The sequence below is a fragment of the Brienomyrus brachyistius genome, unplaced genomic scaffold (assembly GCF_023856365.1).
Source record: "Brienomyrus brachyistius isolate T26 unplaced genomic scaffold, BBRACH_0.4 scaffold54, whole genome shotgun sequence".
In the NCBI taxonomy this organism is placed as follows: Eukaryota; Metazoa; Chordata; class Actinopteri; order Osteoglossiformes; family Mormyridae; genus Brienomyrus; species Brienomyrus brachyistius.
Window position 1 is genome coordinate 474,239 of NW_026042329.1, and position 21,319 is coordinate 495,557.

Genomic DNA, 21,319 nt, shown 5'->3' on the forward strand with positions numbered 1-21,319 from the left:
TGGGGGAGAGGGGTGGTTGCAATTCCTACTCCCGGCATCTTTAATGAGAGAGGTGTTGTACCAGTTGCATGATGCCCAGGGACATCAGGGCAACGAGCGGACAGCGGCTTTGGTCCGCCAGAGGTGTTTTTGGCCAGGGATGGCCAAGGACATTAGGGAATGGTGTGAGCAGTGTGAGCGTTGTATGCTCGCTAAGTCTTCTCAGACACAGGGACGAGCACCGATGGGCCATTTGCTAGCAAATAGGCCAAATGAAGTGTTAGCCATAGACTTCTCATTTTTGGAGCCCTCTAGGGATGGGTTGGAACAAGTGTTGGTATTAACTGATGTATTTTCCAAGTTCACGCAGGTTATACCCACTCGGGATCAGTGAGCTTCTACGGTGGCTGGTGTTCTCCTCAGGGAATGGTTCTATCGTTTTGGAGTTCCAGCAAGGCTCCATTCTGATCAGGGTCGGTGTTTTGAGAGTGCGATTGTTCATCAATTGTGTGATCTGTATAACATCCAGAAGACTCGCACTACCCCTTATCATCCACAAGGGAATGGTCAGTGCGAGCGCTTCAATCGCACAATGCATAACTTATTACGCACCCTGTCGACAGAACAGAAGAGCCACTGGCCACAGTATCTTCCACAGTTGGTGTTTAGTTATAACACAACCCTACATCAGACTACTGGTGAGTCTCCACACTTCCTGATGTTTGGTCAGGAACCTCAGTTACCAGTGGATTTTCTCTTGGGTAGGAGGTCGGACCCGTGGAGGGGTATGATGTGTGAGTGGGTGCAAGAACATCAGAGGCGCCTGGAGGTGGCATTTAGTAGCGTCCAGGGGAAGTTGAAACGTGCCGCCGACCATCGGAAAGCAAGGCATGATTCAAGGGCCCTGTGTGCACCTTTGGAGGTGGGTCAATTGGTGCATTTGCGTAACCATTCAGTGCGGGGCCGGAATAAAATCCAGGATGTTTGGTCCCCAGTGGTGTACCAAGTGTTGCGAGCGCCTGCGCCTGGGGGAGTAGTGTATACTGTGGCACCCCTTCAGGATTTGGAACAGGTACAGCAGGTACACCGGATCATGATGAAGTGTGTTCTGCAGAGCAGGCATCCGTCCCCGGGGCCCAGGGAGGAACCCAGGGGACTGGGGCTTGGGGATCCTTGCCGGCTAGACATGGCCGATTATGATGAAGGGTCAGTTTCGGGGGTGATCGTGACTGTGCCAGGGGGGTCTGAGGGGGAGTCGACAAGGGCACTGCCTAGGCCCTGTTCCACTGGGGTACAGGAAGTTGACCTTGGGGTTGAGGACCCTAGCTCGGGTGCAGGAGGAGGTGGTTGGTCCCTGGATAGTCCATCTGCCAGGGTTGAGGCTGGAGCCCTGCGCCGGAGCACTCGGGTAACGGCGGGGCAACATTCTAATCCACATCGCCTTCCAGCTTCTGTGGTGAGCACTAGCATTGGGGCTGTAACCTCGGGGGCACTGGGTTTGGCATGGGAACCCTCAGAGGGGAGTCTTAGGGCTTCGAGGGATTGACTTGTCTGTCTCCCGGGGTGGCTACGGGAGTGGGATCGACGGGACGTCGATTCAAATGGAGGGGGTAGAATGTAACCGGTGATCGCTAGGGATGACATCATCTGCGGATCCCGTATCCGGCGGTATGTATGAGACGCTGATTAGGTAAATGGGGGGCGGTTCATGATGGCGTCTTAATTGGGTCAAAACGGCGGTACACCCAATGAATTGGGATCAGCGTGGATAAAAGCGGGGGGAAGCCGCTAGTGGGGGAGGTTCGATTGCTGCCGCGATACTTCTGCGAGCGACGGAAATGGTGGTGAGCGGTTGGTTCCGTGTCCCGGCTGCGGCATAAGGTAATGAGTAATAGGGGTTGGACGGGGTGGCTGAGTGCATTTCTGTTCTCTTCCGGGTATGTAAGGACTGTTGATCTTCTTCCTAGGCTGGGTTTGGGGTGACAAGTGTGTCCGGGTCTATGCTGATGCTCAGGAGCTGGTCACTGCTGTTTTGCCTGTTGTTGATTTCGTTTTGTAAGATTTTGTGCGTTGTACTGGCATTGTTGTGAATAAGGGGGGGGGGCGTGGTTACCGGGGCTAACTGGGTGCTGGCTGGTATAGTAGGAGGTCTGGAGGGTAGGTTAGTCTCTTCCCCATTTACAGCGGAGAGCCAGTGAATGTGGTGCTGGAGTTTGGGGGTTGGAGGTTGTATTCTTGCACTGCATGGAGTGAATGTGGGGTGAGTGAGAAGTATTAACTCCAGGATGTGGTTTGCTGTGATTTTGATATTAACTCCCACTTGGATATGTGTGCCCTTGGGGTGTATGTGTGTGGTGTTTCCCCTTTCTTCTTTTTCTTCTTCCAGGTAAGCACCTTCCCTGGCTGGCTAAGGGGTTAAGGCGTGATTATAGTATTGGACCACCAGCACCTGTGTTTTGCTCTCAACCCCGTTTGTGTGTTTTAGTGGTGTCATATGCTGGTAATTGTTTACTGACTGGGAGGGTTAATTTTTAAATTATTGTTAATAAACTGTTTTAATTCTGGGATATGCGTCTCTGTGTGTTCATGCAAAGGGAAGTCGTGGGGTTAATTTGAAGTCCTGAGGGGCAGGGCCTCTGGTGGCGTAGTCGGGGTTACGTAACCTTGCAGCCCAAGGTTACATATGCTTTTGTTCTTTTTTTAAAAGGCTGATTTGGGTTTAAAGATGACTACTTTCTTAAATAAAAACAGTAGTCTGGCAACTTCTGTAGAAATACATTATATATCCTTTGTGTTTGTGTGAGTGTAACAGGGTATAATACATTCTGGTACAGCTGTGCATCTTTAAAGAAATCCTTCAAATGTGTTCTTTTTGCACATACGATGAGTGTTTTGAGATTTGTTAGTATTGTCCTAAGTCAGCACCCGTAATCTTCCCCAAACTGGCTGTGACACTGAATGTCTGCTCAGTCTGCACTAGTGATGAGAATTTCCGACTATCATTCATCTTGCCTACTATTCGCGCACCACACTCCCTCTCTTTCTCTCCTCCTCCTCCTCTCCCTCCCTCCTGCTGTACTTGTACACCGTCAGCACGCGCACCCCAAGCCCCTCCCTCCGTTTAACCTGATTGTATGAACCTTGTCTGACTCGTCACGTGAGCTGTCGCGCGGCTCGCCCGCCTTTAACACAAACTTCAGTCACAGTCAGAGCAGCATGGAGCGCTGAGCTGCGGAGACGTTTTACTTCATGAAATGTCTCTCGGTCCGGATCCAGATCTTTTGAGCGGCTTGTTCGCGACCGACACATCACTGGAGGGAGGGATGTGTCTCAAGTGGTTCGAAGGAAAGACAAATTAACTTTTAGTGGTAGTCTTTGGGGTACAATTTCATGTTTAACTTGTTTGATGAATGTTTGATGAATGCTGTTTATAATTTTATTTACCTGTAATTCCATCCATCCATTTTCCAAACCGCTTATCCTATTGGGTCGCGGGGGGTCCGGAGCCTATCCCGGAAGCAATGGGCACGAGGCAGGGAACAACCCAGGATGGGGGGCCAGCCCATCGCAGTTACCTGTAATTAAGCCTGTTATTTTAGCACGCGCAGCATTTCGCCCCGTCTTCCCGCCGGCGCCGCGCGTTCATCCGACATTTCCTGCCGTATTTTACATACTTGAATTCCTGCTTCGTTTTTATATTTTATGTATCGTACAGAATAATAGCTTTCAGGCTAACATGCATTTGGGTCCCCAGCGAGTCTCTCAGCGCGGCGTGTCTCACAGCGCAGGGGGCAGCCGGAGCGCCGCAGACTCGGGCGGCTACATGAGTATATTGGGAATAAAATGTGTGTATTGGAGCGAGTTCTGTGTTAGTGAGTGTATGAGGTGTGACGGTGATAATGATGGAGATGCTGGGCTTCGTCATGGGATTAATCGCTCTTTCTCTTGCCTACAGACTCCTGCCAGCTAACGCTGGACCCCAACACAGCACACAGATACCTGTCTCTGTCAGAGGGGAACAGGAAGGTGACATGGGGGGCAGAGCAGCCATATCCTGATCATCCAGACAGATTTGACAGATGGTACCAAGTTCTGTGCAGAGAGAGTCTGACTGGTCGCTGTTACTGGGAGACTAAGTGGAGTGGAGAAGGAGCTGAAATAGGAGTAACTTATAAAGGATTCGATAGGAAAGGACGCAGTGCTCACTGTAAGCTTGGATACAATGACAAATCATGGATGCTGTTCTGCTCTCCTGACAGTTACTCTGTCTGGCACAATAAGAAAGAGACTGACATACCCATAAAGCCCTCAGACTCCCGCAAAGTAGGAGTGTATCTGGACTGGGCGGCTGGTACTCTGTCCTTCTACAGAGTCTCCTCTGATGGACTGACTCTCCTATACAGCTTCACCTCCTCATTTACTGAACCCCTCTGTGCAGGGTTTTGGGTTTATCCAAACTCCTCCATGTCGCTGTGCATGCTGGGATAGCTCACTGTGTGCTGGAGGAATCATTTTTACCTTATCAGAGTGTCACATGTCGCTGCTTCTCCGTGGCAAAAAGGTAAAATCTCTGCTTTTTAACCTGTATAATCCTTTTTACTCGGAAGTGTGACGTATGTTAGACAAAAATAAATGACTGGGTTCGGAAAATTGAACAAACATGCAAAATGTTTGTTTTCTCTCTGATTAAAATGTAATGAAATGTAATTCTGATGATTTGGGGGGCTTTTCCCCTCCCCTTATATGTACATTTTATATTTTTCTGTCTATATTTTGTATTTGCTACCTGTAGACTGACAATGAAGGCTTCCTATTATATCCTATTAATGTCCTGGTTCAGCGCTGCTCAAATAATAACTTGGTAACATAAGTCATATAATACAATTAAATGCACTTTAATACAAATGAACATAACTAACACGATTAGATTAAATCAGCATAAATAATAGCCATGTAAAAGGAGATGGGAGACATAACTGAGAAAGAAAGGAATACAGATGCTCCTCTACTTATGAATGAGATGCGTTTCGAACGGCCATTCTTGACCTGAAATGTTCGTGACTCGTTGTTCAACATCATATGCATGTACAAAGAACTAGGATGCTGGGAGTACGCACGCTACGCTACTGCACGGCGGGAGTAGCGGCCAGAAATCGTACTAGGCGGAATTAGCGCGCAGAAAAAAAATTGATGTTGCGGACAGGAAACGGGATCCCAATGAACACAATTTGGACTTACGGTCCTCTTCGTTCGTTTGTCTGAAAATTCATAAGTTGAACGTTCGTAAGTAGAGGAGCGTCTGTATTCGTAGAGTTAAAAACAAAAAACATAATAAATCACTTTAGTAACATACGTTAGATTAAATGATCAAAATGCAAGCAAGAATAAAAATTTCTTTTCATTAATTTACTAAAACTGAACTGCTATACCTGAAAATCGGCAAGCTAATTAGCAAACGGTGTCTCTCTTACCCCTGTTAAAACAAAGCAGAAGAATCATTAAGAGCCAAACTAAGTCTTTATTACCTAAATAAATAATTACACAAGTAGTGAAAAATAAAGGAGGATGGATGGTGGCACGACACGCTGAGTGACCGTGCCTGTGATCGAGGAGGTCGCTGGTTCAAGCCTCAGGCAGAGTGGTATCTGTTAAGGGGCGGCATGGTGGTGCAGTTGTTAGCACTGTTGCCTCACACCTCTGGGACCCGGGTTCAAGTCTCCGCCTGGGTCACATGTGTGTGGCGTTTGCATGTTCTCCCCATGTGACCGTGGGGTTTCCTCTGGGTACTCCGGAATCTTGATTTACTTTAGTTTAAGTTTCTTCCTTTTAATCCACACAATTTAGGAATAAGATTATCAGCCACAATGTGACCCACAAAACACTCACAGTGGCATTGCAGTAATACAGATATACCCCTGAACACAGTGGAAAGGTGGATTCTTACTCTGACCTCCCTCTTCTTCCTCTGGTAATGAGCTATTGGCCTCTTGCAAAATTATGTCAGTTATATCACTGATACACTGAGCATCTAAATAATAATTTTTTTTGTTTCCAAACTTTTCACTCACACTGCAAAGATATTTATAGTCATTCTGAAATAGACGCACATGTACATATGTAAAAAAAGTAAACATGTAAATAGCATCCAAAGGTTTATTTCAAAGGATTTAATAATATAGGATTGATTCATTTTGATAGGAATGTTGAATTATGAATATGTTTATTATTGTCTTTACGCTTAAGGAGGGGCTGTGTCTAGTCAAAGTAAAGGGGCAGATTTCACTTTGGGGGGTAAATGTCAGAATGGGTGAGTGTAGTCAGGCAGTTTTTAGGCTATTTCGTTACTGTTTTTATAATGTTTCATTTCAAGGTCAATTGAACTTGCATAGTTGTTTCATTAATTAACTTTGCTTGGAATAATAAAACACAGTAGTTTAGTGTGAATCTCGTGTTCAAAATGGCCACCGTCTTGTTTGGATAAGAGTCCAATAGGCATGGAGCACTTTGAGCAGAGGAAGGACGCCGCCATTTAGGAGATATCAAAGAACAAACTCCCCTGGCTCAGAAAAAGGAGGGAAAACAGGGGAAGCTGATGATTCTCCCAGAGCATCGAAAGGTGGAGTAACGAGGATGCAGGAGAGGATTGCCATCCTAGGCAGCATATTGCAGGGTGGGGTACACTGCGGAAATCACAGTATTTTGTTTACAGCACATCGAAGACGGCAATAGAAGTTACTGACAGAAATTCCCAAATCTCATCGTCTCTCCAGTTACCTCTATTCGTTGGGGTCTTCTTTGCCATTCAATGTTTGTACTGTTCCAATTTTGTGCCTGTGGCAGAACAGAAACATCATTAACACAAACGCTATGGACAATTTCCTGCTCCATTCACACATGGGGGTCAATCAGAAATTAGAATGACTTTGTACTAAGGGAGCTAGCAGGGTAAACTCTTTAACGTCCTGCCTGGGAAATTCAATTCTTGGGTATATCAATATGTCTGATGCAATCCTCTGGCCTTTGCTGGTGTATGATGTGCCCATTACATAAGTCGATACCTCCGCAGGTGTGTTGGCTTACCATATAGTCTGAGTAGTACAGCTCTGTACGAAAAAAATAACATTGTACAGCTTCCTTTCAACTGTGTCACGGAAGAGTTTAAAGCACCAGTTTTGGATGCAGTTTTTAAAAGGTTATGACGAAATCCAAAGTGACAACTTTTTTTTAGAAAGCAGGGTGAGACAGTCCCTTGGAACCTTGTCCCAACCTGGCATGCACTAGCGCCCCCTACATACCCAGCTGTCCATGCACCTAAACCAAAAACCACATAGTTTTTAAATTAGCATGAAAATTTCTCCTTCTGCAGAATACTATTGTTTTCACTTAAATATTTATAATATTCCAGTTCTTTCAAAGCTTCTACAAAACAAAGGGAACACATAAACACCTAGATATTACATTCATGATCTTCTGGATCATATTTAATTACATTTCCTGAACAGGACACAGACAGACACATACTTGTAATGTGGGTCTGTTTCTACTGCACAAAAGGTTACATGATAATATCCTGAAATTTTTATATAATTTTACCCTCTTATAAGTAGAATAGCCCCGTGTGAGTGATGTCCAAATTCAATACTGGATGCCCAGTGTCACCCGAGACGATAGACCAGGCCTTACTGTCCAATCAGCTGCTTCTTCATCTGAACCTTTACCTGCCGTTTTACAAATATGAGAACAAATACACAGGAATGTGTTAGATCCCATAATGTAATGTTATAATGTTAGATCCCATAGTATACAGACTGCAATCTATCCCAGGAGGCAGAGAGCAGGGGGACACCCTGGACGGGATGCCAGTCCATCACAGGGCACGAGGCAGGGGGACACCCTGGACGGGATGCCAGTCCATTGCAGGACACACAAACACCCACATATGGAATAAAGGATCTGACATTAAGTCATGAAGTCATGTTAAATGACCACACTGCCAATATGCAGAGAATTCACTTAGACTCTCCGAATGCTTGCTGGGACGTCCGGTCACCTCTGCTGTTTAGGTTCCTCTATGAGAAAATCCTCAGCTGATGGTTTAACCCTGACAGGGTTATTCAGTACCTTTGTTGACATGAGTAAGTCAAAAATTGACATTTTACTGGTTTATGTGGCATCACTGAGCTTGTATGAAATGTACTAGACATAACTGACACTGCCAGCTGAGAGCTGACTTTCACAGCACCTGTGTCTGTCACGCCCGCATTGGACCAACCACACCTGTGCCAAGCCGCACCGGCACGGTCCCACCTACACCGATCACCATCCCCAGGATTCTAAGGATTTGGTCACCTCACTGATTGCCTTCCCATTAACGACCTTTTGTACCTGCATTTCTGGTTTGTGTCAGTTTCATTATACCCATCTCTGCACTGCGATCCTCTCTCTGTAATCACTATATATATATAGAATATATGATAATATTCTCAACATGAATGTCTCAGAGGAATGACATAACAAAATTATATTAAACGTCAGCAGTTACTTTGCAAATGCATTCAAAGATACCTGATGTAAACAGCTCATGTAAATGTAAAAGACCAGGAGGCAGCGAAAGAGAGAAAGAGAAGCTCCACTCGCAGAAGAAAATTAAATACAGTAAAACACAATAAAACACACTCCACCTCATACAGGGAGAGAGAAGCGTCCTGGGCACTAATACTGGTAGGACGGTGTCTTTGGTAACTAGAAGGAGACAGAGAGAAACAGGGATGTGAGTAAATGGAATTTACTTGTGGGAGATGGACTTCACTCACTGTGTATTATCATTATGAGGGACAATATAAGGCATTTTAACAAACTGCAAATCATGGTAAGTTACACATAATACAGATTTTTTTGGATTCTGTAATGTAGAAGAAAATCATGTGATCTGGGTTTTGCAGCCTGTAGAATTTAGAGCTCACAGGTTTTCATAAAGATTTAGTCTTATTGGAAACAGAAACTGACTTGGTCACACCAACGTGAGGCTGACTGTACTGCACACTCTCTCTGCATGGTGTATAATAACAAGAACAGACTGAGAAATGTTTGTATTTATCAACCTGTATGATGGATCTCTGCCATTTTCTTTTTGCAAACATTCTCCAGTTGATCCTTCAGCTCAGAAACCACCTTCCTCATGTTCTCAAAAGAGCAGCGTGGACTGACGGAGATTCTGGGTTCAAATCCAGCCTCAGGGGTGACAGGAAGACCCTGGAACCTCTACAGACACACAGTCTGATTAAACAGCTTCATCAAAACAAATGTGTATGGCATCTAATTAATAGGACCATTAACATCTGACCAATGACAGACTAGCTGAAATACAAATGAGAACATGCATCCATTTGAATGCTCTGGTTTTCTTATTGCCAAAGTAGCTGTTCTGTTACCTGGAGGAAATGGATGTGATCCTCTGTGTGTGAAAGCTGCTCCAGCTCAGAGTGTCTCCTCTTCAGTTCATCAATATCCTGCTTCAATCTCTTCATGTCTCCTTCAGCCTGACTCACTACAACCTTCTCCTGATCTCTGATCAGCTTTGTCAACTCAGAGCGTCTTCTCTCAATGGAGCGGATCACTTTACTGCCCCTTCAGTGATACACACTGATGTCACTGGTCCTCCATATAACAGGAGAGGGTTAGCTAGCCCCAGGGACGGATTATGGGTTGTGTGGGCCCCTGGGCAAAACGTTCGCGAGCCCCCACCACCAGCACCACCACCACAACCACCACAATTCAAGGGCCCTTGGCAGCCAAACGCCCTCCCTATAGGGTCAGGGGCCCTTGTAGGCAGAGGATCAAAGAATGTAGGCCCTCTAAAATAGACAAACAACAAAAATACATTGTTGATAAGCGTTGCAAATTGTTTTCGGCTAGGGGCCCCACGGGCCCCCTGCACCCCAAGGGCCCCTGGGCAGCGGAACCCGCTGGCCCGGTCTGTAATCCGTCCCTGACTAGCCCTGGATTACTGTCCCATGCATTTGGTAACAGAATGTACTTGAGACCAGCTAAGCGTGAGAGATATTTAGTTTTCAGTGGATGTTGTTGTAGGATATTAAGCCACTTTACGCTTCCCGCGAGTTTCAGCGTCTAATGTATTAAAATCATTCAGCACTGATTCGCAATAGAAAATGTAATAATTTAAAACCGCCCGTAATCCTGCACAAACAAAACAAGTAATGGAAATAGAAAGAGGGACCTGTGTAAAGCAGCTCTAAGACGGCGACGGTGAATAATGAATCGTGATTAAGATAATGCATTTTATGAGTATGTTAATGATTTAAGTGTCACTGCAGTATCGCGACATATATGTACAAATATAACGCAAAATGTGCGTATGACAGAATTAGGTGGCGGAGGGAGTTTGTCCCCTTTCTCTTATTGTTACTTGTGACACGGATAATATCCCCAAAAATCCTACGCCGTGTCACGAGTCCGTGTCTATTTCTGGTTAAACCACTCCCACGTTTAGTATGAAGGTGATTATTTCCTGCTGTCAGTAAATAAAAGTGAAAGTATTATAAAACTGGAGTCTCCGTTTTGTCAAGAAACACGGATAAGATTCTGGAATAATATAAAGACATTTTCTATCGCAAGGTAAGATTATATTTAAAAGATACAATTAATAATAAAATAAGCATGTATGACACACTTATATACAGTGGCGGCGCCGGTGATGTAATGTTACAGGTACTATGGGGAAGCTGGATTATTACCTGGTACAGGTGTGATCGAGAGCTGAGAGGGAGCAGAAACGCGCTCTGTCCCCATGACTGGTTTGAAAAGCACTGCACTCAGCCACTGCACTCAGCCCCTTTCAGCAGATTTTGCATCTCTCAGATATTTTCTTTGTGTTGGGATATTAATGAGTTCAGTTTCCAATAATTTGCAAAATGTGCTACAAAGAGCCATATTGTGTTCATGGCCATAAGGAATCATTTACTGTCACACTAACAAAAGACATTGATGAATTAAGACTTTAGAACCAGGTCTGCAGTATTGCAGTTACTGGAGTTACTGTTGTATGTATGTTATATGTACACATAATATGGCAAACAGGACTGACTGTGATCCATGTGGTCGTGTGTATTGGGCTTGATTTCTCTATCTCACTTTGACAGTTGGCTTATTTTCGGCTTATTTTCAGGGGTGAGGTTCCTTGATTGTCTCGTGAGATTTGACAGAACTGGTGTCTGATCGGCAAATTTCTCAAACAAATTTCTCAGCAGGTACGGGTGTTCAAGCCTGTATTATAGCTACGTGCCTGACTATAAAATGTATAACTATCAGCTATGTAGGATAATTATATAAATAAATTCTAACTTGTAGCTCACGCAGATCCCTGTGTAATTTGGACAAAAAAAAGTACGACTCAGATAGGCCAATAAAAACAGCGAACCTCAACCCCAAAGCCCAAAATATTATTTTGTGTTTTTTTCTCTCAGCAATTCAGTTAAAACAACATAGATTTGTTCAGCAGAGGTCTTTGTCTAATCTAAAAATAAAATTTATTGTAAGGCAGGTTTTGATAATGTGTGGACTTATGTGTGAGAGTGAAAGGTCAAAACAGAAAATACAGTAGAAATGGCAGGTCTCACACCTTTATTTTTATACCTGTATATAAATTAAAAGAAGCAGCATTAAAAATACACTCACGGTGGATCTCAAGTGAAATAATGGCTTTGATGGTAAAGTATCAAATGTTAACTTTACTTCATGCAATCAACAAAATTCAATGGGTGGGTGATTTTTAATTGAGTGATTGGAAAGGAGCAGTCAGGACCTCAAAAGGGAGGCACTTTAAATTCAGTCATTCAGGCTAAATGGCAGGACACCCCCCATCCCCCATGTACCTGTTTACTACCTACTTGTAGTTGAATCTCTGACTCTCGGTTGTATGAAACTCTTGTAGCTCTTCCTTGTTATCAGTTTTCATGTCATGGTGAATGTTCCTTCCAGCAAGTCCAGCGTGTCGGCTGCCTGGCAAACTTGCTTAACTTGTCAGTGCAGATTATTGGAACGATGTTACATAATTTATTATTATGCGGAACATGAAAGGTCGACCTACAGGCCAGATTTACTACTGAATACACACACACACACATATATATATATATATATATAATAACATGTCATGTCATGTCTTCCTCCACTAAAAGAAAATTACTGATCATTCAATCCAATCATCTCCATTATTTCAGTAGTTGTTTTTTTAGCACTAGTGCTTTGAATACTGACAAAGCTTAAATATCAGCCAGCAATATTGGCAAGTACACTGGCGGATTAAGAAATCACAGGCCCCTGGGCACAAACCTTTGACCCCGCCCCCCCACCCCGCTGTATTTTATCTGAAAATAAAATGATTGCTGACTGTCTTCACAAACAGGGAACAGAGCTTTGGAACCTCATGGTAATTAACTGGACCCTGAGACCCCAAAACACACAGTTTCCATTAACCAGTGTGCTAAGATGCTAACAACAAGCACTACATAGTTATTGGAGGATTTTGTCCAAAAACGGGTGCTGATGGTTGCCATGGGGGACAGGGTCGAGGCCCCCCTAGGTAATTGAAGGGCCCCAAAACCACAGCTGGCCAAAACTGCGTAGGATCTAAAGGTCTTTTTCCCCTTGCATACAGGAACCATGCTGTATCCGACCCGTTACACATACAGATAATAATTACTGTGTGCTTCCAGCTCGCTTTAATGTTCCCCTGCACAAAGGTTGGCTCGGTATACGCCACCAGTATTTCTGTGTGTGTTGGTACATTATCATCCTGATACATGGCACCACCTTCAGGGTACAATGATTGAACCATTGGGTGAACATTTTCCTCCAGAATGGTTTGGTCATCCTTGGCAGTGACACACACATCTAGATAAAACAAGTCCTGGACTTAGAAAATGCCATGATATTGCAGTCCAGATCATCATTGATCCACCCCCATGCTGCACTCTGGGTATTCAACAGTCCGGATGGTGAACCTCTTTGTGGCTTTTCCACACAATAACTGTAGGAAAGACAGTGGCATTGAGTGTTTTTAATTCTAATCAGTATCAGTTATGCAAAATGACAGTGATCACAGGAGTAAAATGAACAGGAATAAGACAGGAACACTGTCAGGGTCGTGTTGTGAAGAACATTGTGATTTATGGTAAAACGATTGTTACAGCCCACTAGCATGCATGTCTCTTTGGGTCTATAGTCAGGCCATAATATAAAAGCAGAAAGGGATCCTAGCCAGGGCTGGCTCAGTGTGGAACATGTTAATACGTGTAGATTAAGAAAAAGACCTCGACATCTTCTCCTCCTTTTTCTTCTAGTCAGCCAGTTCTTTTACACGAGAGACAACAAATAGATCATCCATCCTATCAGAAATGGTCACAAATAATGAAGTAGAGTGTAAACAAACCAATAAATATATAAACAAATACATCAATAAACAGGAATAAAAAGCAACAACAGGCAAGTCTAGCAACTGAGATTGTGACAATGATACTAAACCTTTCATACTGGAATCTTATTTTTAGGTTGGACTATTTCATAGTAAAATTAACTGTAAGTAAGTCTGTTTGCATCATGAGTTTTTTGACATATAAAAGTACATAAAGGCAGAGCAGAAGGCTAAACAACTGAAGATTTAATGTGAATTATATGAATTATGTTTAAATAATGAGGATTTTCCCTCTGACTGTCCACAGTGTCCTGATGGAGAGAGCAGGCTCACCTGTACCCAGCTGTGTTTCCATGAAGAGTGACAGGTCAATGGACCCCAAAATCTACTTCAGAGAGAAACCTTTTCCTACAGATCAAAGGTAAATATACATGCAAACAGACACAAGACACCCCCCTGCAGATACGCTTCTGTCACACATCACTCCTGTCACTCTTCCCCACTCACTCCTCCCTGCCTGTATCCTCTTCACTTTTTTATTGCACTTTCCATTACTTTGGGCAGTTGACCCCAAGTATCTAATCTCATCCACCTTCAAAGTGACCCTGTCCACATTATATGGAATATATTTATACAATGAGGTTTTTTCCTCTCACTGTCCACAGTGTCCTGATGGAGAGAGCAGGCTCACCTGTACCCAGCTGTGTTTCCATGAAGAGTGACAGGTCAATGGACCCCAAAATCTACTTCAGAAAGAGACGTTTTCCTACAGATCAAAGGTAAATATACATGTAAACAAACACAAGACACCCCCCTGCAGATACGCTTCTGTCACACATCACTCCTATCACTCTTCCCCACCCACTCCTCCCTGCCTGTATCCTCTTCTTCACATTTTTATTACACTCTCCATTACTTTGGACAGTTCACCCCAAGTAACTAATCTCATCTACCTTCACTGCTCCTATTTCTGGCCACCGCTCCATTCCTCCACCCTCCCTCTCATTTACACACATGCGCTTCATCTTGCTCCTATTGACTCTCATTCCCCTTCCCTCCAGTGCATCCCTCTACCTCTCCAGGCTCGTCTCAATCTGCTCCCTCCTCTCACTACAGATCACAATGTTATTTGTGAACATCATAGTCATGAGCTACGGGTAAGGACAGGCAGACTGGCAGGCAGGAGACAGGGAAGGATGAAGCAGGCAGGTAAAAGGCAGGGAAAACTGGGGATTTATTGGGGAGACCGGGTACACAGGACATCACAACGCTACTAACATCAATGACGGACATCAGACTGGGCAAGACATGGACTGATATAGAAAAGACAGGGCAAAACAACAGGGCACAGCTGGGCATGATTGGGGAAGCACACGTGGATAATCAGGGGGCGTGGCACACACGAGGATCGGACGAGCCTGGCATGACAATCATAGTCAATGGGGTCTCCTGTCTCATCGCATTCCTCAGCCTGTCCATCACCATTACAAACAAGACAGGGCTAAGAGCCGATCTTTGGTGTAATCCCACCTGTCTGCAGCTGCATGCTCTCCCTCTATCACATGGGTTTCCTCCTGCCGTCCAAAAACACATGTTTAGGCTACTTTCTAAATTCCCCATGACATATGACAACCTCTGTGTGTCTGTGCCCTGTGATGGACTAAAATCCCCCCCCCAGGGTGAACCCTTATCCTAGGCCTTCTGCTGTCTGAAATAGACCTCCCCATCCCACCCGCAAATTTGGATAAGTGGCTGGAGGATGGATGGATTAATGGATGGATATTTGTGTTTTATTCACAGGGACCGAGTGAATAGATGTAATTCACATCCACATAAAGCAGACTTATCATCCATCTTCAAGGTGCATTTATTACTGAAGTATATTTTCTAAAATTTCATTTAAATTGACATACATCTTCTACAGAAGTACAATAAGTAGTTCATCCTGTCAAAGGGATGATATTTACAACTAATTCACAAGTGAAATTATGAAATGATATGGTGCCAGGAGTGATAATAATTAAACTGTAACTGTTCATTTCAGTTACTGGAGGAAAAAGCTCAAATGTTTCTGAAGGATGAGCTGATGAAGCTGAAAAGGTACCTGGATCAGAATGACCCAGAATGCTCTGAGCCTCAGCTGGAGGAGGACAATGACCTGGACAGTGATGGTCAGATGCAGAAGACCTGTGGTAGAGAGGGAGCTCTGAAGATCACACAGTACATCCTGAGGACCATGGAGCAAAATGATCTTGCTCACATGCTGGAGAAGAGTAAGAGCTGTACCTCATTCAGTGTGTGCTTGATTTGCTACAGGGAAATAGTTTATGAAAAAATGTGTATTACATTTCAGTTTATCATTTATTTAATTTGATTTATATTGGCTTATATGAGTAAAAAATGCATGTTTTTTGAAAAACTTGTGCATTTCTCTCATTTCGTTTCAGGGCATCTTCTGTTGCAGTGTCAGCACACAATCAAATGTAATCTAAAGAAGAAATTTCAGTGTGTATTTGAAGGGAAAGCTAAGGAAGGACAGTCAACACTTCTCAAAGAGATTTACACAGAACTCTACATAACTGAAGGAGGAGCTGGAGGAGTTAATGATGAACATGAAGTGAGACAGATTGAAACAGCATCCAAGAAAAGGGGAACAGAAGATACTACAGTCAAGTGCAATGATATATTTAAACCCTTATATGGGCGTGAGACACCTATCAGAACTATACTCACAAAAGGGGTCGCAGGTATCGGGAAAACAGTCTCTGTGCAGAAAGTTATTCTTGACTGGGCAGAAGGAAAAGCAAACCAGGACATTCACTTCATATTTGCTCTTCCTTTCCGGGACCTGAATTTGATTAAGGATGAATACAGTCTGATTGAGCTGCTTCACCACTTTGTCCCAGAACTGAAATCTCTTAAATCCACGGAGCTGTGTAGGTACAAAGTTTTGTTGATCTTTGATGGTCTGGATGAGTGTCGCCTTCCTCTAGATTTTCAGAACAATGAGAGCTGGTTTGATGTAACAAAGAAAACATCACTGGATATGCTGTTGACTAACCTCATTAAGGGGAACCTGCTACCATCCGCTCTCCTCTGGATAACCTCCCGGCCAGCAGCAGCCAATCAGATACCTCCTGAGTGTGTCCACCAGGTGACAGAGATACGAGGGTTCAGTGATGCCCAGAAGGAGGAGTATTTCAGGAAGAGATTTAGTGATCAGAGCCTGGTTAGCAGGATTATCACACATGTGAAATCATCAAGGAGCCTCTTCATCATGTGCCACATACCTGTGTTCTGCTGGATTTCAGCCACTGTTCTTCAGAGTCTGTTTAGTGAGTCTGACAGTGGAGAAATTCCAAGGACTCTGACTGAAATGTACACACACTTCCTGATCTTCCAGGCGAGTTTAAAAAATGACAAGTATATGAGAAAACATGAGGTTCAGCTTAATAAATGCTCCAATTGTGACAAGGAATTCCTTTTAAAACTTGGTAAACTGGCTTTTCATAACCTTGAGAAAGGCAATCTCATATTTTATGAGCAAGATCTGACAGAGAATGGCATTGATGTCACAGAGGCTTCAGTTTACTCTGGAGTGTGTACAGAAGTCTTTAAAGAGGAGTATGGGTTGTACCAGGAGAAGGTGTACTGCTTTGTGCATCTGAGCATCCAGGAGTATCTCGCTGCTTTATACGTGTTTCTGTCAAACTCATCAGCTAATCTGCTGAAGACTGCAGTGGATCAGGCATTAAAGAGCAAGAATGGACACTTGGACCTCTACCTCCGCTTCCTCCTTGGCCTCTCAACAGACTCCAGTAAGAGTCTGTTAAATAGGCTACTGGGCCAGACAAGAACCAGCTTACATAATATTGAAGAAACAGCCCAGTACATCAAGGAGAAAATACAGGAGAATTTATCTGCAGAAAGGACCATCAACCTGTTCCACTGTCTGAATGAACTGGGTGACAATTCTCTAATAGAGGAAGTACAAAGATACCTGAGTTCAGGAAGCCTTTCAGCAGCAGACCTCTCACCTGCACAGTGGTCAGCTCTGGCCTTTGTGTTACTGATGTCAGATAAGGAGCTGGATGTGTTTGATCTGAAGAAATACATCAGATCAGATGAAGGTCTTCAGAGGCTGCTGCCTGTGATCAAGAAATCTAGGACAGCTCTGTAAGTGATCCTACATACGTCTGTCGCTAAAAAAGTACAGATGTTATTCATGATACTGCTTGTATATCTTATCAGAACAATTAGAGTGTATTTATATGGACACCCAGAAATTCTTTTTAATTTTGCAGGATATGTATATTTTTTTAACATTCTTGCTGTGGCTCAGTGGGTTTGGACTCTGTGGGCTTGTGGTCAGAAGTTCACCAGTTTAAATACCTGACTGGCAGAGTGATGCTGGTTTTGGGCCCTTGAGCAAGGCCCTTACCCCCCAGCTTCAGGGGGCTGGATGCTGGCCAACCCTGCACTCTGACCTGTATGTGTGTGTCAGAGAGAGCAAGGTCAGAGAGGAAACAGCACTATTTTATCAGGGGGATGGATAAAGCATCACTATTTAATCCCTATCTGAGAGGATTGATAATTGCCTGATTAGTGTTTAGGAAATTTAACAGCTTCTCAGGTACAGCAACACAGAAAATAAGGATTTCAGTCATGGCGTCAGCAATTCAAAAGTCATAGAAAAAATAAAATTTAAAAAAACTTAAGCTCTACTTCACATTCAAACCCCCATCAACATGCACAGAGATTTATAAAAATACTTATGCGTATATTACAGAGTCTCAGGGTAACTCACCCTGTAAGGTCATTAAACAGCAGTTTGGTATCAAGTACAAACTATTTGTGTTTCTGACTATGACAGGGAAACAACAACATCGCTGAAATATTTAAATATCCCAGTTAATGAATGTATTTTAGAGCATATTAACTCTCATACCCTTATTCAAACTGGCTCTGTAAGACAATACAGAAAAGTGTTTTGGGAATGTATAACTTATGAAAATGCACAAAAAATTGTGAAAATACACAGTAAACTCACAGAACCTGTATTGTACCAAAATCTGCTCATCTGTGCACATTGATCCAGTCCAGACCCATTGCACTTTTCATGGTATTTGTGTTTTGAATTGAAAGTATTCACAGTATTCTTCATACCGAGAAACATGAGGAACATCAGAGGATTGTCTAGTTCCTTTTGAAGTATATGCTGCCTCACTTACTGTATTGAAAAATTAAAATGTTTATTTTGATATTTTATTTTATATACCTTTGTTTGTTTATATACCTTTGTTGTTTGTGTGATATATGTATTTATATCTTAACATGTTTCCTTTTCCAGCCTGAACAGCTGTAGACTCACAGAGACATGCTGTGAAGTGTTGGCTTCAGCTCTCAGGTCGAACTCCTCTCAGCTGAGAGAGCTGGACCTGAGTAACAATGATCTGCAGGATTCAGGGGTGAAGCTGCTCTCTACTGGACTGGGGGATTCACACTGTAAACTGGAGATACTGAGGTCAATATTACTGCATATTCCACACTGTAATCAGTAATTACTGAAATATTTATTGGAGTCTCACATTTACTTAAAAGTAATATTCATAGTGATGAGGTGTGTTTAGGGCGGCATGGTGGTGCAGTGGTTAGCACTGTTGCCTCACACCTCTGGGACCCGGGTTCGAGTCTCCGCCTGGGTCACATGTGTGTGGAGTTTGCATGTTCTCCCCATGTCGTCGTGGGGTTTCCTCCCACAGTCCAAAAACATGCTGAGGCTAATTGGACTTGCTAAATTGCCCATAGGTGTGCATGTGAGAGTGAATGGTGTGTGAGTGTGCCCTGCGATGGGCTGGCCCCCCATCTTGGGTTGTTCCCTGCCTCATGCCCATTGCTTCTGGGACAGGCTCCGGACCCCCCGTGACCCAGTAGGATAAGCGGTTTGGAAAATGGATGGATGAGGTGTTTTTAATTATTGGAGAGTTTTTGTCTGTCTCTCTGCAGGCTGTCATTCTGTAGAGTCACAGAAGAAGGCTGTTCTTCCCTGGCTTCAGCTCTGAGGTCAAACCCCTCACACCTGAGAGAGCTGGACCTGAGCTACAATCACCCAGGAGACTCAGGAGTGAAGCTGCTCTCTGCTCTACTGGAGGATCCCAGCTGTAAACTGGAGAAACTGAAGTGAGTACAGAATGTGTGTCTGTCCTGCTATAGACTCGTGTATGTGGAGAAAATACAACAATTAAATAAATGGATACAGCAGTACTATGTCATTCTGCTTCTGCTATAGTGTGGACCACAGTGGAGAGTGCAGGACCAGACCAGGGATCCAGAAATGTAAGTTTGTTTGCATGTTTTTATTCTTAATATCATTAATACTACATTATGATAACATTCACATAATTATTGTGATTGTGTGTGTGTGTGTGTGTGTTTCAAAAGAGGCTGGTTTTGGTTTAAATATGACTACTTCCTTAAATAAAAATGAAAGTCTGGGAACTTCTGTGGAAATACATAAAATTTTCTTTGTGTTTGTGTGAGAGTGTAACAGGGTATAATACATTCTGGTACAGCTGTGCATCTTTAAAGAAATCCTTCAAATGTGTTCTTTTTGCACATACGATGAGTGTTTTGAGATTTGTTAGTATTGTCCTAAGACAGCACCCGTAATCTCCCCAAACTGGCTGTGACACTGAACGTCTCCTCAGTCTGCACTAGTGATGGGAATTTCGGCTCTTTTTAGTGAGTCGGATCATTTAGCTCAGCTCACCAAGAAGAGTCGGCTCTTCCGGCTCCCAAATGACTCTTCATTTTATTACTTCTGCCTCAGTCAGATTCAGCGCTGTTTTGATGCATGACTGATATGTGTACTAAACCTTATTATTTCCTTAATACTGTATAAATACCATGAAATGTAAAAACATCAAACACTATTACACGTGAATTGAACATTTTATATGTGGAAAATCTGTTTTTGTCTTTGATCTATGAATAACAATCAAATAACATGAATAACAAATAATGAAAAATATAAATTGAAAAATGATTACGTGCAAAACAGCAGCATCCTACAGTTTTAGGGTCTATCCACTATAACAACTATCTATCACCTTTCTAACAGTGTAACATTTTAACGTTTCCTTTGGCGCAGAAAGGCTAAGTGCCTCAGCTTAGACGGGCTGATCCAGCTTCTGGCAGTAGCAGGCACGCTAGCCTGTCTTTTTCCTTCCATCTGAACTGTTGGATGCGCAGTTCCTAAGTGTCTGTGAAGGTTGTTTGTGGATCCTGCTCGAAATGACAGCTTCGTCTTGCAAATTTTGCATTCCGCCTTTGAGTTATCATAGCTATAAAAATGCATCAAAGTGCCACTTCGTTTCCAACTGTCATTCATCTTGCCTACTATTCGCGCACCACACTCCCTCTCTCTCTCCTCCTCTCCCTCCCTCATGCTGTACCTGTACACCGTCAGCACGCGCACCCCCGTCCCTCCCTCGGTTTAACCTGATGGTATGAACCTTGTCTGACTCGTCACGTGATCGGTCGCGCGGCTCGTGCGCCATTAACACAAACTTCATTCGCAGTCAGAGCAGCGTGGAGCACTGAGTAGTGATGGGAAGTTCGACTTAATTAAGTTATTCGTTTCTTTCCAACTGTCCGTTGCAATGAATCGATTCTAAAATCGATTATATGATTCGCTTCGATGTCTCAAGGTTATGTTATTTGACTGAAAGATGGCGCTGGTGTCCAACAAAAATTGTTCAGGTTGACTATTAACAATAAAAAAACAATATATAAAAAGCAGAAAGGGTGTTGATGCTGAATAAACACGCGTGTATATATAGATCTTATTTTCTTTACTTAGGCCAAATTCATGTGCATGACTATCAAGGACTACATCACAGTTAACAA

General features: G+C 43.4%; 2 protein-coding genes and 1 long non-coding RNA gene across 3 annotated transcripts in view; 2 read left to right on the forward strand and 1 right to left on the reverse strand.

The window, feature by feature from the left end:
• The window catches only part of LOC125724029 (NLR family CARD domain-containing protein 3-like), an 89,129-nt gene extending 71,538 nt beyond the window's left edge, over positions 1-17,591 (forward strand). The window contains exons 8-12 of the mRNA XM_049000883.1: positions 13,719-13,832; positions 14,077-14,190; positions 15,212-15,272; positions 15,456-15,684; positions 15,859-17,591. Coding sequence (XP_048856840.1) covers positions 13,719-13,832; positions 14,077-14,190; positions 15,212-15,272; positions 15,456-15,684; positions 15,859-17,591 — 2,251 coding nt within the window. The remainder of the gene's footprint in view (positions 1-13,718; positions 13,833-14,076; positions 14,191-15,211; positions 15,273-15,455; positions 15,685-15,858) is intronic.
• The window catches only part of LOC125724024 (NACHT, LRR and PYD domains-containing protein 12-like), a 593,671-nt gene that overhangs the window by 450,401 nt on the left and 121,951 nt on the right, over positions 1-21,319 (forward strand). Inside the window, exon 20 of the mRNA XM_049000874.1 lies at positions 19,418-19,505. Coding sequence (XP_048856831.1) covers positions 19,418-19,505 — 88 coding nt within the window. The remainder of the gene's footprint in view (positions 1-19,417; positions 19,506-21,319) is intronic.
• Positions 12,371-21,319, reverse strand: part of LOC125724088 (uncharacterized) — a 37,678-nt gene continuing 28,729 nt past the window's right edge. Inside the window, exons 2-5 of the long non-coding RNA XR_007387132.1 lie at positions 15,516-15,598; positions 14,942-14,985; positions 13,745-14,177; positions 12,371-13,385 (exon numbers count right to left, since the gene is read on the reverse strand). This is a non-coding gene — a long non-coding RNA (uncharacterized LOC125724088). The remainder of the gene's footprint in view (positions 13,386-13,744; positions 14,178-14,941; positions 14,986-15,515; positions 15,599-21,319) is intronic.